The sequence below is a fragment of the Diuraphis noxia genome, unplaced genomic scaffold (genome assembly GCF_037042655.1).
Source record: "Diuraphis noxia isolate RWA-SAM2 unplaced genomic scaffold, SU_Dnox_SAM2 contig0001, whole genome shotgun sequence".
NCBI classification, from domain to species: domain Eukaryota; kingdom Metazoa; phylum Arthropoda; class Insecta; order Hemiptera; family Aphididae; genus Diuraphis; species Diuraphis noxia.
The window spans coordinates 98,008,911-98,025,608 of record NW_028301711.1 but is presented as its reverse complement, the minus strand read 5'-3'; the positions used below and the strand labels follow the sequence as shown (position 1 = coordinate 98,025,608).

General features: G+C 25.8%; 1 protein-coding gene and 1 pseudogene across 2 annotated transcripts; both read left to right on the top strand.

The window, feature by feature from the left end:
* LOC149062623 (uncharacterized) overlaps nucleotides 1–16,698 on the top strand; it is a 512,259-nt pseudogene that overhangs the window by 52,407 nt on the left and 443,154 nt on the right.
* LOC149062645 (uncharacterized) lies at nucleotides 18–7,413 on the top strand. 2 transcript variants are annotated; one of them, XM_089215200.1, is made up of 9 exons: nucleotides 18–386; nucleotides 4,122–4,326; nucleotides 4,415–4,600; nucleotides 4,679–4,807; nucleotides 5,370–5,624; nucleotides 5,704–5,751; nucleotides 6,296–6,531; nucleotides 6,617–6,779; nucleotides 7,029–7,413. In XM_089215200.1, the coding sequence occupies exons 2-9, from the start codon at nucleotides 4,122–4,124 to the stop codon at nucleotides 7,175–7,177; spliced, it is 1,371 nt and encodes a 456-aa protein (XP_089071326.1). In that variant the 5' UTR covers nucleotides 18–386; the 3' UTR covers nucleotides 7,178–7,413. The 2 variants fall into 2 exon arrangements, with proteins under 2 accessions (XP_089071326.1, XP_089071329.1); XM_089215203.1 differs by lacking the exon at nucleotides 5,704–5,751 and having other exon boundaries at nucleotides 30–386.

Below are 16,698 nucleotides of genomic sequence, written 5' to 3'. Positions count from 1 at the left end.
CACTGCTGAACGTAAACCGGTCACGAAAGCGGTATAATCATAATCTATTGTCATTGAAATAATCGTTTTTTTTTTATTGTGGTGTGGTGTTTGAATTTTCGGTGTCCGCCATTATTAGTGGATGTTCATGTAATCGTGTTGTAAATGTACACACCATACTTGCGAATCGTATGATGGTTGGCGGCAAGTAGCTAGGTACAATAATGTGAAATAGTTGATATTAGTGTTTGATTTCTCGACATTTTATCCGTTTATCGTGTCCTCACTCCTCGTGTCCTCGTGTACACGTGAACGCCGAATCGCTGGTTCTATACTTACTCGTCCGTGGTTGTTTTCCAGTTTGAACTTAGTACCTACTTACCACTTTCCAGTGTATACTATATAACGTAAGTATTTAATATAATTATTATTTAATATACTAGTTTACTACCTATTATAAGTACCTATACATAATATTTGTCGTTTACAATCATCGCATGCTCGATCCGTCCAATTATTACTATATTATTATAATATCTTATATTCATTATCCAATGTGTTCCGGGAGGAGGAACGGCTTGTGTCATATTATGAAAGTCCAATAAAAGTTGGGTAATTATGAAAAAAAATCTAGTTATGGACATATATAAATCATAACCTACCACACAATATGATGCTGATGTATATTCAAAACTATTCAACTTTCTTATGTACCTATTTATTTTTATTTTGAAGCTTATATTTATTGTGCTATCAAACAACATATAGATACCTAGGTAGGTACATTTATTTTGAACCAAAATTAATAAACAAATTTAATGAGATTTTTAAAGATGAGATTAAATAAAAAATTGTACCTACCTACCTACCTACCTATTCCTTTATTTAATTAAAATTAGGTGATTGTGAAATTCTTGTGTAGGTACTTATATGTTATAATTATTGATAAATAATAACCAATAAATTAGCCTCAAAATAAAAAAAATACATAAATAAACTTAAATAAATGTTGAATAGTTATAAAGTTACATCAGCCACATTGCAATATACAGTGTACCTACCTTTTGATTATGATTTATTAAATTGCCCATAAGGCCATATAACTATAAAAAAAATAAAACAGTTCCCTTTAAAGGAAGTTTAAAGAAAAATAGAAATAACTAAATATGTAGGTATACAGAAAATGTGGTTTCCAAAACCAGTAGAAACTTAACAATAATGTGACAACTTTCATATAACAACTTAAAACTATGTACAAAATAGGTAGGTACCTATAGGTAATAGCATAGGTAGTGCTGATAATATAAGTACTGAAATTGGATTTGTTATGAAGTAAGTAACATTTCCTGTTAAATGTTTATCATAAAATAATAGGTACCTAATAGGTACATATTTATATTGGTAAGTAAAATATAAAATATAATGTTCAAATTTTATAGAATAAATATTATAGGGACAAATTAAAAAAATAGTAACAAGCCTCTTATTAATTTATATTTTTATTACAGTATTTATTACCTATACTATATATTATATAGTATATTTACATAATATATAATATATAATCAATGACATAACATCATAACCTATATATTATGTATAGACAAAGGATTAAATGGATTAAATTATTTAAATTATTATTTAAAGGATTAAATGTTTATGCAAATTCCATTTCTAAAAACAATAATCAAAGTTTAATTAATAAATAAGAGTTAAATTAGGTATTTGTTTTCTTTGGTTACAGATATTCAAGTTGAATTAGTATTTATTAATTAATTTTAATAGTCATAAACTAAATCCAAATTAAAAACAATGATTAAAAGTAGTAGAACCAAAAGAAGAAAAACTAGACAAGAAATAAATTTGTTTGAGGAAATATATTCAAACCGTGAGTTAGATGAATATGCTTCCAACTTATCCGAAAGACAAAATATTGAACTATTTGAAGGACAAAATATAAACATATTTAAAAAACAAAATATACCAATTTCAAATTGTAATGTTGTACCCGGAAATAATGATGCTGTAGTTAATACTGCCATAGTTTCTCCATCAATATCTCAAGCTCCTGATGATTTATTGGAAAACATTACTTCAGTAGCTGAGCCTTGCTCGATATCAGATTTACCAACTCTGTCACCACAAATATCAAATATTAATGCATTTTTAGCTAATTGGGCAGTCAAGTTTAACATTTCTCACAATGCTGTAAATGGGTTATTGAATGGTTTAAAAAACCACCAATACAGTACTAATAGTCTTAATAATCTTCCATCTGATGCACGTACATTATTAAAAATTCCATCTAATATTTCTAAAGAAATTCGTACTGTTAATCCTGGAATATATCACCATTTTGGTTTGGCCAACGGAATTCGAAAACATGCTTCACCAAATATTAACAACATTCAGGTTGTCATAGGTATTGACGGATTACCACTGACTAAAAGTAATAACTCTCAGTTTTGGCCTATACTAGCATATATTATAGAAGAAGCTACATCATTAACTAAAGTTGTTTTTCTTGTTGGTCTATACTATGGAAAAGAGAAACCACTTGATAGTAATGACTATCTATCAGATTTTGTGAAAGAAACTAAAGATCTTACCTTAAATGGGATCATAATTAATAATACTAAAATTAATGTTTCAATTCGGGTTTTTTGCTGTGATGTTCCCGCCAAGTCTTTCATTTTAAAAGTGAAAGGCCATAGTGGGTTTTCATCATGCACAAGATGTACCATCGAAGGTGAATATTTGCACAATAGAGTTTGTTTTCCGTACACTGAAATTCAATCAACTATGAGAAATCACCAGAATTACATTAATATTACAGATGAAGAATATCATGTTGGCGGTGTAACTTCAAATCTTGTTGAATTACCTAATTTTGATTCTGTTTTTTCGTTCTCACTTGATTATATGCATCTAGTTTGTTTGGGTGTAATGAAAAAATTATTAATGCTGTGGGTAAGCAAAGGTCCAGTTAGTGTTCGAATACGGGCAGCAAAAATTAATGAGTTATCTTTACATTTATTAAATCTTAATGTGTGCGTTACTTCAGATTTTGTTAGAAAAAGCCGAACTTTACAAGAGTTAAGTCGATGGAAAGCGACAGAACTCCGTTTTTTTTTGTTATATACTGGACCAATTGTATTAAAGAAAATTATAAGAAAAGAGTGTTATACTAATTTTATGACGTTGAATATTGCAATGATAATTCTCTTAAGTCCAGATTGCAGTTATCTCATCGATTATGCGCGTCAACTATTAGAATACTTCGTAATGAGTTTTCAAAATATTTATGGTACACATTTTGTATCCCATAATGTCCATGCATTACTACATCTTTGTGATGATTATGAACACTATGGCCCACTTCATAACTGTTCAACATTTATGTTTGAAAATTATATGAAAGAACTGAAATCGTTTGTAAGGAAACACGATAAGCCATTACAACAGGTTATAAATAGATACAATGAAAAATGCTCTGTTAGTATCACAAATTCAAGTACAAATAATGAACAATTTATTCTGAAACCTATTTTACAACATATGCACAGTAACGGCCCATTACTTGAGAATATAACTGGTCCACAATATTTCACTTTATTGTATAAAAATATAAAAATACAAATAAAAAAAAAAAAAGATTCTTTTATTCTCACTAAAAATAATGAAGTTATTAAATGTTTAAACTTTTGTCTAATAGGTGAAGAAGTTTTAATATTAGGTTGTATATTTAAAAATACAAAACCATTATATGAAGACCCTATAGACTCAAGAATACTGTATATATATGAAGTTAAAAATCTTTCCAAAACTATTCACTGTTGGAAAATAATAGATTTGAAAAAAAAAATGATTGTATTTAATCATTTTGATAAATATATAGCAATGCCTATTATTCATTCTGAATTTTAAATCTGTGCTATTAAATTTTATCCTGTAAATATTATGTAAATATAATAATATCAAAAAATACATATTTTAGTCTAAATATTATGAGTAGAGCATATTATATATAGGTACTTAAGCTTGTAGATAGTTAACAAGATATACATTTTGGTTCTAGGTAATAATAACTACTATACTAATAAATATATAAATTGTTTTATTAAATTGTAATATTCTTTTAGATGGACCAACAAATTGGCTGGATTATAGTTATATTTAACAACGACAATAGCGTAGAAGCAGTTCCAGATATATGGTTAAAAAAAAATAACTGTGCATGGCCAGCTAAATCCAAACATACTAAAAAATATATTGAAAGACGTATAAAGCCTAATAATAATGATTTTACTTTTTTCAATGCTAGAAAATTGGGAAACAAAGTATACAGTGAGTAGTATTCTCTATTAAAAATGTCATTTTAAATTTATAATTTTTATAATGATTATTTATTAAAACGTTTTGAAATATATTTCAGGTTCTTTGGCTGAAGCTAGATCTAAGCTACCCAAAGCAATGCATAAGTCAGACATATCTAGCACTGAAGATGAATATTATAATAGATTAACGAAGAAACGCCGTAGTTTATCCCCCAATAAAGGCAATTTAAAATCGAATATTTCAATAAATAAAAGTAGTTGCCCTCCTCGTTTTATACCTGAAGGTATGGTAGTTGGTGTTGGCTTTTGTTATCTAATAATTAACTTTTAATTTATACATGGTATTTATTTATTTATTTAAGATTCTAAAGGCAAAAAGATTTCTAAAAAATGTGTGATTAGTGACTCAGATTCAAATCACGATGATGCATCCTCTGATATTAACCTGACATCGTTAAAAGATAAAAAAAAAACCGACTTTCAACGTATAGGTAAATTAAATATTATTATAAAAGAACTTTATGTACCTATGTTATTTCCCTACTTAATAATTGATATTTAGACGTGTATCATGTATAATATATCGTCATTGACGGGAATAAACCTCCTAGTGCCAAATTTATAATTTTGAGGTTTCGGTATCCCTGGATTTAGAAAAAAATTAGCTATTTATTGATAAATCTCCTATGTGCTATCTGCCTCGTAGAATTAATGAAAAATAATAAATAAAACCTTCTATGTGGTAACTACAATATTAATCTTTATAAATTGTTTATTACAAATCTCCTATGTGCTATCTCCACCGTAGAAAAATCCTCCTATGTGTTACCATCTATAAATCGTTTATGAGGTTTGTTTTATTTAAAACGTTTTTTGTGCTTCCTGAAAACTACACTTTTTCACATGGGAGGTTTATTCCCGTCAACGACGATATACATTAATGTCCTAATACTATAATAATAGGTTTATTTTTTTTTTCAAATATATATTTTGCGTTGGGTTCTTAAATAAGTTATTAAATTATTATGATATGGATAACTATATTTTTTTTAGGTGATAATGATAGTATTATTCAAATTACACCATTGAAATCATTGAAAGAACCATACTGGGTTTTAAATTCACCTAGTGGGAAATGGACTGTAACACCAGATGACACAGGAAAACAAGTTATTGACAAATCAATATTTACAGATATATTCCAAGAAGAAGTTGAGTCAAATAATAATATTTCATCCTCGAATACAAATAATAGTGGTGCCGTAAAAAGACAATTAAATTTTAAGGAAAACAGTGTAGAAAATTCAGGTACCTATCATCTATGTTGTTTACTTTTCACCAGATATTTAAATTTTTAAATTTTTTATTATTGTATTTTATTTGAAAGATCACGGTAATCAGTCAACAATCGATAATATAGCAACATCTCTAAAAGGTATATATATATGTAATAATTATTGAATATTATTATATTAATTTAAAGCCTTATACAAGGCTATATAGTACAATTATGATGCTTGGATATAATAGGAATCTGTTATACATACATAATAATTAATATGCGTATAAATTCTTCACCTTTCCAATGTTATGCATTATGCATTTGTTATTAACTAATAATTTTAAATTAAACTAATATAGAATAATTACATAAATTCAAAGAATATAAATTTATCATACTAGGAAGGTATACATAGCAAGGTATACATTTTTAAGACTTTATTCATACCTTTTTTATAATTTTGTGTAACTTATTTTTATGTTATATTTTTTTTAGTATAACTAATTCTTAATATTTAAAAGTGTATGAATTTTGACTTAATATATTTTTAGGGTAACTGGTTTCCTTAAATAATTATTTCCATGTGCTATCCATAAAATATTCTCTATTCTGCCACTGAAATAATATTGAAATACATTTCTCCATATTTATAATCATTGTTTTACAAATAATTAATGCGCTACAACTTAATTTTTAGATTTCCAAAGAGTCTTTTTAACTTCTAACGCATATATAAAACACGAATTACAATGTTTAACGTTCCTGTGCCACACTACCAGTGAGAATATTGAAAAACTAATTAAAGAAAAAATGACAGTTACTCATGCAGATGATGATCATGTAAACATGGATGTGTTGTTTCCAATAAAAGATCATGATGAATTGCATGCGTTTGAAGTAAAATCAAAAGATTTTGATTTCAGAACATCCTTGGTAACTATATATATTATTATATAATATACTGTTTATTAATATGTAGCAACTTGATAAATTAATTATTATATTTTATTATTTTTAGGTGGGCAAAATTTCATTACTAGTAGGTAATAAAGACCTGGGCAATAGTATCAGAAGAATTATGGCCCGCATGTTTGATGACCAATTCTTATCAGAATATTCATTGTATGGTTTCAAAAAGAAAAAATCTTTTACAAGCTTGTCAAGTTATCGTATAATTATAGGTAAGAAATATATTACATTTAGATATATATATAATATATACTATTTTATTACAATTATTGACCACAAATATAATAATTCAGGATAATTAATTAAATTAATAAACTTGTTTTAAAATTATTTCATGTTTATTATGTAACTAACTTTGATAAATAGTTCCTTTTAACCTATGTTTGATAATATATTATTTAAAAATGTTATTATTTGATGAAAATTTATAAATATATACTTATTTTAATAATATATTTCAGATGCATTGAGAAAACATCTCAAATACAAGTTTAACACAGAGAAGGAAATTGATATTCCTTTAGGAACATGGCTTGCTCATGCCCCATTCAGGTTAAAAGCAAAAAAACAATCCGAGGAAGAGGAACAATATAATTATAGAATTGCTTAATATAATTTAATTAAAATATTATTAGTATTTATACTGTAGCTGAGATTATAGCTATTAAGTATAATTTTTAATAGCAAGGCTGCTAATACAAAATAAAAGAAACTTAATATTTTTTTTATATAACGCTATGTAATATGTTAACAATTTTAATGTTATAATTTAGCTATTATTACCTAAGTATTTGTAACATTATAACACAAATTTTTATGTAATAAAAAAAAGGATTTTGATTTTAATTTGTATAACTACATACTGCTTGTACCTGCTACATATAACTATACTTATAATAGTATTATTATATTTACAAAAATGAAAATCTACAACCAAATGTTAGTGGAATTATAGTATAATACTAGAGGTAATACTTGGTATCAACCAATAATATATTATATCCAGATATCCTAAGCTTTTCAATTTACTATTAAATGTGAAATTTATTCTATGTGTTAAGTACCAACATAAGCTGAAAGAAATTAGATATCCTAAGCAAATTGAATTACTTTATGCTGATGATTTACAATTTATGTTAGGAATATTTTGGTAAAGTTAATTCTACTTAGGCATGAAATATTATTGCAATTTTCAACAAAATGTTTTTAGAAAATTATAAAGACTATTATAATATTGAAGTAAAATTATAGTAACAATCAAGTAATAATTTTGTACTATTATAAAAGTAATTTAGAAATAATATTATTTCTGTGGCCAAAAAATCATAAGAGAATGTTATAGGAACATTTAATAATTTTCTTATAAACATATGTCGAAAAGCAGGATTGTTATGTTCAGTTATATGCAAGCATTGTCAAGGAGGTTCGTGTTTAAATCAGCAACCGATCATAGATGATGAAGAAGAGGACGATTTTGAGGACTATATTGACGAAATAAATCTAATTTAAAATCAAAAAGAAGAAACCAACACACCGACAATAAAAAAAATTCGACCCACATAATTTAATTAATAGGGTACAGTATGATTTTAATAATTCAATCCATAATATAATATAAATATGAAAATATGAAAATATGAAGTATATTAATTAATTTTGTTTCAGGACGTACGACCCCATTACACCATTCCAGGACCTACACCATTTTTTAAATTTAATTTCATAACTTATAATCTGAAAAAATAAAAATAAATGTATAATTTTCAATTTTTGTATTTATTTTAAAAATTATTGTAATTGATTGTTATTTCATAATTCAATTTTTCTTTATATTTCACTTTTATAAATATGTATGTAAAATAAAATAATGTATTCTTATTGAAAATTGTATGGTCTTTAATTTTGGTCATAAGTATTTTTATTGTAAATTGAAAAGCTGACGAGTTATAAGCGAAAACAGTGAAAGGGGCGCCCCACCCTTTGAAAAGGGGTGGAGAGCTACGCACAAGGTGTAGGTGTCAGGACTTTTGGTATGTTTATAAGTAAGGTATAAACTACTCACATACTAAAATTCAGCTTTCGGAAATTTTTTTTAGTAGATTGTAATTAAATTTCTTATTCTTGTATTTTGTAATTGTTCAATTATATCGTCACAACTGATATAAAAAACACTATTACTTACGGTAATTGAAATTTTTAAAATAATTTAACGTTATATTATGTAAAATTATTTGCTCTTTAACTCTTGTCATAGGTCATTTTAGCGTATCATTGGCGGTTTTTACTCAAACACAATAAAAAAATTTTATTTTTTAAAAATATAACGCTTATCGCAACATATACAGGGTGATTTTTTTATCATGAACCACTCATTATTTCAAAAAGTATCAATGTTTTTTAAAATATTTTTTTACAATGTTTCATATTGTTAAAAACACAACGTTTTTATGAAAAAATTATATTTTTAAATATTTTTTATCCTTATATTTTTTTAAGTTTTTTACTTTTTTGAATGGCAATCTACAGTTTTAATTTCATATTCCAAAGCAGAATATTTTTCTAAGTATTTTGATATGTAAAAATCGAATTTTGGACGAGTAGTTCATGAGTTATAAGTATTTAAAGTTTAGACAAGCGGAGTAGTGGACAAACATTTTGCGGGGTAACCCCGTACCACTCCACTCCGCCAATCTAAACTTTAAATACTTATAACTCATAAACTACTCTTCCAAAATTCGACTTTTACGTATAAAAATACTTAGAAAAATATTCTGCTTTGGGATATGAAATTAAAACTCTAGGTTGCCATTCAAAAAAGTAAAAAACTTAAAAAATTATAAGGATAAAAAATATTAAAAAATATAATTTTTTCATAAAAACGTTGTTTTTTTAACAACATGAAACTTTGTAAAAAAATATTTTCAAAAACATTGATACTTTTTGAAATAATGAGTGGTTCATGATAAAAAAATCGCCCTGTATATACAAAAAGTAAATTAAGTCTATGGTAAATTTTATGGTATTTAATTTTGGTCATAAGTATTTTTATTGTAAATTGAAAAGCTGACGAGTTATAAGCGAAAACAGTGAAAGGGGTGCGCCACCCTTTGAAGAGGGGTGGAGAGCTACGCACAAGGTGTAGGTGTCAGGACTTTTAGTATGTTCATCAGTGAGGTATAAACTAAAAAAAAAAATCAAAATCCTGCTTTCGTGGAATTAGTTCCGAACTTTGTCGATTTTTGGTCTAATTTGACTGGGCTAATGGTAAATTAAACTTTTTATATATAATATGTATATTTTTTTATACAACTAAAATAAAAATAATATAATTTATTATTTCAGGCTGATCAATATATTCTGGAATTTTTATGCCGGTACAGCCGTCAACCTTAGAACTATTGGTAAAGCCTAGTGTTGTTCCAGTACTCGACTTTGGAAAAATTTTGTACTCGTAAATACGAGTACTCGACTTGAACCAAATACTCGAATTGAATCGAGTACTTGTTTCAGTGTTTCACTATATTATGTAAAAATAATTATTAAATGTTGAAACTATAAATAACTGAGAAAACCCAAATACGAGTATTCGCGATAAGAATTCTAGGATTGTTATTGCTATATTTTATACATATTTATTATTATGAAAACGACATTTTATAGTTTATACTTTTATAGTGTTTATACCGATTGATTACCACTACCACCCAAATACACACACTAACCACCAGCCGTTAGTTGTAATAATTATTTTTAATGCTTGTCATTCGATTACGTACCTCGATTGTGGTGTTGCATTTGATTTGTTTGTGGTCTACCATTTTATATTTATATAGTTTTTTGTGTTAACAAATAGTTTGTATGTTGTCAAAATAATTCGATTATAAGGTAAATACTAAATAAATATTTAAAGTATAAATACTATTTTATTAAATATGATTAGGTATATTATTAACTATTTAAGTACCTACATTGTAGAATTAAATAAATAATAAACAATAAATAGTAGGTACCTATAGACGTATTATGCATTTGTCTGGATTTTAATAAAATTATGAATTTCAAATCTGATTAAAAACATAATATTATTAATAATTATTAATAAATATTAAATAATTACCTTTATCAAACTCTTATAAAAAAAATCTTTTGTTAAATGAGTATAATAAGTAATAACTATTAACAGTATTAACTAATATTAACTTAATAGTTTTGAATATACTATTTACTCAATTTAGTAGGTATTTTATAATTATTAAAAATATTAAATTAATAATATGTCTAAGAATATTTAACTGAAGTACATACCAAATATAATGTAAATAAAAAATAATAAATATTAAGATAATAAAAAATGAATCAACATAAATGATTCATAAAAACGACAGTTCTGTCAGTAATATTCTAAAAAATGTCAATATGACATACCAATTTTTGTGAATAACTGAATATTTGTTATTTAATATTTTTAGTTCACTATATCGCCTCAAAGTGTGTCTTTTGATATGTCTGATGAGGAATTAGATACATCAGTTGCATCAACATCGACTAATAATATGCATCCAGTATTTAATCAGTCAACAGAAAATGCATCTATACTTCTTGTAAATAAACGACAAAAAGGTTTAATTTGGAAGTTTTTCACACTTGGTGACAAAGATGAGTCTGGTGTTGAAAGAGGTAAATGTTTAGAGTGTGGAGTGCAAATAAAAAGGAAATATAGTCAAACTAAATCTATGATAAATCATCTAAAAATACATAAAAAAATATTTGAAAAGTTTAATGATATGAGCGACTTAATAAAAACTGAAAATGCTTCTAAAAAAATTAAAATGTCTCAACCGACAATGCCACAAATTATAAACCTAACTCAAGCATGGGCAAAAACAAATCCAAATGTAAAGGCACTTAATGATAATGTATCAAGGTTTATCATTCAAGGTTGCCATGCTTATTCTATTGTCCAAGAGCCTGCATTTTTAGAACTTATGAGAAAAGCTGAACCAAGGTATACTGTTCCATCAAGGCAATATTTTTCTCAGAATCATATTCCAAACGCTTTTGAAAAAGCTGTAAATCATGTTAGAAGTATCATTACTAATGAATGTAAAAGTGTTAGATCTCTGTCATTTACAACAGATGGATGGACTTCTCGTTCCAATGAAAGTTACACATAAAGAACAGTCCATTATGTCACAGAAGAATGGAAACTTCGTCACATTACACTATATCTCGAACATTCCAAAGATCAACATACTGCAACTAATCTAAACAATCTTATAGTAAGATTAATTGAAAAATGGTAATTTTGTAAAGATATACCTATGTATTTTATAACTGCCAATGCGCCCAACCTTGTAGCAGCATTAAAAAAAGTTCCTGATGGATATACCTGGCAACATTTAAGATGCGTAGCACACTCATTGCAATTAGCAATAGTCGATGCCAAAAAAAGTACATCTAACTTAGAAGCACTTTTAATAGCTTGTAGGTCCATTGTTGGCCATAATTGATGCAGCCAAATACTTGTAAAACAATGAAATGTCAAAATAAATGTGGAAATATAGGTAGATGAAATTACTCGAAAAAAAATATTTGATTCATATTATTTGTTAAATTTACTATTTGTAATATCGGTACTTTTATTCTTAACAAAAAAAATGGTCATTAATGTTTCTATAATCTAATAGACCTATCTAAAAATATTTTTCTCATGCAACAAGAAAAATACAACAAATCTGTGAATGCGAATATAAACCCATTTATTTTTTTTAATTTGTAAATGGGATCATAAGTATTGTAGTATTAATATTTTTTTCCTACAGGAATTCAAATTTATAGTAAAATACATAAATATGTCTACCAAGGTTTAAATTTAACTATATTGTGTTATGAACAATAAATTGTAAATATATAGTTATAGAGAAATAATTTGATTTAGTTTTTGTTAAATGAAAATTGCCATTTTATCATATTAGTATTTTTCTCCATTCCAACAGAAGAAATGAATGCTATGTTGACTTTCAACTCATAACTTAACTCTCTTAAGTCGCTAAAGCAAACGTTCATTAAATTTAAAAAAATAATAATTTTTTTTTGTTAACTTTAGAAAATTGTTTACAGTTCTATTTAAATATATGTGATACCAATAAAATCACAATTTAACAACAATTAATAGTGTTATTGAAAATTTTAATACAAATTAATTTTACATACACTTTTAGTACCTATTTCATTTTAAATTATATAATATTATATAAAATCATCATCATCAAATATTTAATTGCATTTTTATCTAAATACAAATCGTATGGTACCTGCATATTTTATATACATCTACGTATATATCTATATTTTATATGAAGTATAATAAAATTAATAAAATTAATGATTCAACTTAATTATTAAAAATTGTCCACTTTACTGCATTATATAGGTACTACTTGTATGCAAGCAAATAGTGTTTGTAGCAAATTCAAAATTTGCGACAATGTTTATTTATGACTTATGTTCATGATCGTTATTTACCACACAACATGGAACTTACAAAATGTATCGCCATAACAGCAGTTTCACTTAAACACACATATGAAAACACCAAGAACTTACAGAACGCAATGTCTTGCCAGTGGTTCTTAAAGTGTACAGACTTGTCAATTTTGAACTATAGGATCAAAAACATACCATCAAATCATAAATCACAAAAAAATACATAAAAATAAGATCTGTTGTATCTCCATGTATTATTGTTTAAGTAAATACATAGTTTTAGTAGCGACTCATATATTTAAATACAATAGTAGATACCTACACCATACTTTAAAGTGAACATTCAACACAAATTAAATAAAAATTAATATTTTGGGTTGCAAATGATTTGTATAAAAAAATTATTTATTTAATATTAAGTAGATACATGATGATAATATGACATATTATTAATTCAAACTGATTCTAAGTGTATGACAAATAATTTTAAATTATCTAAATAATGTTATTTATGAAACTCTCGATACACATTTTAAGCTTCAGTATGACATATAGGTTTAACAGATCATTCAGTTTACATATTTTCATTATAAAGTTTTATTAATTTTACTTGTAATCATTATAATGGTTTCTCTATAACTAACTACTTTTATGCAGGCATTATTACATTAAAATAAACTAGCCCGTTTTAAATTTATCCATGTGTTAATATAAACATCTCTTGGTAGGTAATAAATTTAACAGTTATTTTTTATATTAATTTAAAAATCAAACAAAGAAAATATTTTAAGACGCAACTTTTTAATCAAAATGCCAAATATGATTTGTTATAACTATTATCAATGTCCAAGGTTTAATATCGTAAACCTGAAACTAACAATACAATTTTCAACTATTAATAATCCCGGTTATTTAATGCAATTATTTTTATTCCTATTATAGAGGTGCTTAAAATTGGCATACATTTTTAAATGGGATGTGAATAAAAAGTACCGATACACAAATTACTAACAGGGTATACATAAATTTCGATAAATTTATAGAAATTATTATTTTCTAATGAAATTAAGTATTCTTATAAAGTTATAAATAATTTTGAATGATATATAAATAAACAATCAACAAATGTAATTAGATTTCCTTGGCCAATGTTTAGTTTCAGCTGTTAAATATGTTAAATTTATTGTTAGGATGACAAAAAAAAAAAAGACTGAAGAAAAATCAAACATTATGAAGAAAGGAAGCCTAGTAATTATTTATTTTTACACTTTGGTCTATGACACTATGTGCATCATTAAATCTCAAATATGCACCTAATTTATCATAGACTATTTTATTTCTAACATTATAATTAAATAAAATAGTTTTTGTGATCTCTATTTATATCTGGGTACTAATTTGAATTTACTTAATTAAATTTAATCTAAAAATTATAACTACTAATTACATTCACTACAATGACAAATTGTTATGCAACCGAGCATCGAATAATACAAAAAAATATCAAGTAATAATAAATATTTTTACATTAATTTTTAACATATGTTTTTGACAAATAAATTACTTACCTATTATAGTCACTGATAATATTTAAAAATAAAACACTGAAAATGTTTTCAATTCAATTAATTATGAAGAAAGTAATAGTGAATCTTCCTATATTTTTATATTTTATTTTATGTTAAGCGAGATACCTACTTTTATCAATATGAAATACTAAGGTTAACGATATAAATTTGCAAAATATATCTTTTGAAATTTCTCATAACTCTTCAGTTTAAATATCAATAAAAGCCTATGAAATTTTTGAGATATTATTACCATTGTGTTTTGTAATAGATAACTGCACTTTAATCATGTTCCATGTTGTATATTAGTAAGGCTTGTTTTTAATAATAAGGCCAAAAAACAATTATTACTAGATGACTGAAATATTCAGAATTACGTAGGTACCTATGTAACATAAATTTTGTTATGAATAAACAATAACAAACATTAACAATAAATACAAATGTAATGGTATTTATAAAAAAAATAACATTACAATAGTTATTTTAAGTTAAAATAAACATTGGAAAATCCTGGAACTGCAAATACGCATTTTAAATATAAGAATGAATGGTCCTTGTTAAATTAAGATATAAGGAATATGATGAATGACGGATTGGCAGTGTAGAATAGAGAGTGGCAATAGAGAAATGTCAGAAGTCTATTCTCCGGACAGCGACTTCCTCAACTCATTCAATGAAAATAATTAACATTTCAGTCTTAAAACCGTTGCTCACGTAGTCGCTTCGTTTTTAAACATTTTTGTGAATTTAAAAATATTTTTTTTTCAGTGTTTATTTCTTTGCGTTTTAATTTTTAAGCATTATTTGCACCTAACACTTAGTGTTTTTATTAAAAATTTTTAAGTGCGATCAGTGTGCATCTACGTTTACGCGTAAAGATAGTTTGCTCAGACACAAAATCATACACCAAGGAATTCGCTTTTCGTGCTCTTTTTGCAATGCTACGTTAAGTACCAAGTCTAATCTGAGCAGACATATGAAAAACATTCACGGTATGTTTATTTTAATATATATATATATTTTTTTTAATTCAATTTAATATTTATTTTACAAGCTGTTGCTCGCGTTCAAGATAATATCGAGATCACTCCGAATAGGTCTGATGAGTCAAAGGGAGATTTTAACGATGGGTATGATGATATGTGCGTTAAGATTCTGGACAATACTGAAGATGCAGGGCTATGCAATGTGACAAGTAAGATTTTTTTTATTTTAACCATTTATTATACACTCAAAGAAAAGTTCTGTGTAGTATAGACAAGACATAATTGTTAACTATTAATAATGGTGGTTTTATATGCCCAATAATAATAAATGCATACCTAACAATAGAATATTGTATTCACTATAGTGATATTGTTAATTCGATTAATTGAACATTATTCATGTATCATGATAAAAATGATTTATTTAATAAGAACATTTATCAAAACAATGAGAATATGTGATCTGTACAATAAATTATTTTTGTCAACATGATGATAATATTGTTAACTCAATTTTATTTAATATAGAAATTTTAATAATATAATATTGTAGGCTTGATAAATATTTTATACGCTCGAAATATGTCTGAAAAATAATTTAGATATTTTTATAAAATGGATCATGGGTTTCCCCCGCATTACGATGGCATCGTTAAATTAACAATATTTATTATCAGTGTTATCATGCCTCATAGAAGCAAAACTGTCATAGTGCCATTTTATATTAAAAAATTAAAATAATTGTTTAGCTGCCGCCTACCCGCTGTATTTAATTCTCATTTGTCAATGGTAAATGTGTTTTTTTTATGTAGTTGTGTGTTTTATAAGTGGCCTATAATAAGGACTTCGTAAATACTTCCATCTTCTCAGGTAAGTGAGTAACATGATTTGTTATATTTGTAAGTTGTCCGTGAAGGATTATCAATCATTGGTAATTCATTTTAAAATTATTCACATGCTAAAACCCAATAGCACCTATGAATGTTGTGAAGACTCGTGTTTTCAATCTTTTCAATCGTTAGCTTTTTTTAAAAGACATGTAGAAAGAAAACATGTAACATGTAACTCTCAAGATTATGACCAACCTT

What these genes read in the sequence shown, in the direction of transcription:
- LOC149062645 (XM_089215200.1), top strand. Translation starts at nt 4,122, where the DNA reads ATGGACCAACAAATTGGCTGGATTATAGTTATATTTAACAACGACAAT. An exon ending in AAACAGTGTAGAAAATTCAG is followed by an intron (nt 5,625 to 5,703) that starts GTACCTATCATC and finishes TTTATTTGAAAG; the next exon opens with ATCACGGTAATCAGTCAACA. An exon ending in AAGTTATCGTATAATTATAG is followed by an intron (nt 6,780 to 7,028) that starts GTAAGAAATATA and finishes AATATATTTCAG; the next exon opens with ATGCATTGAGAAAACATCTC.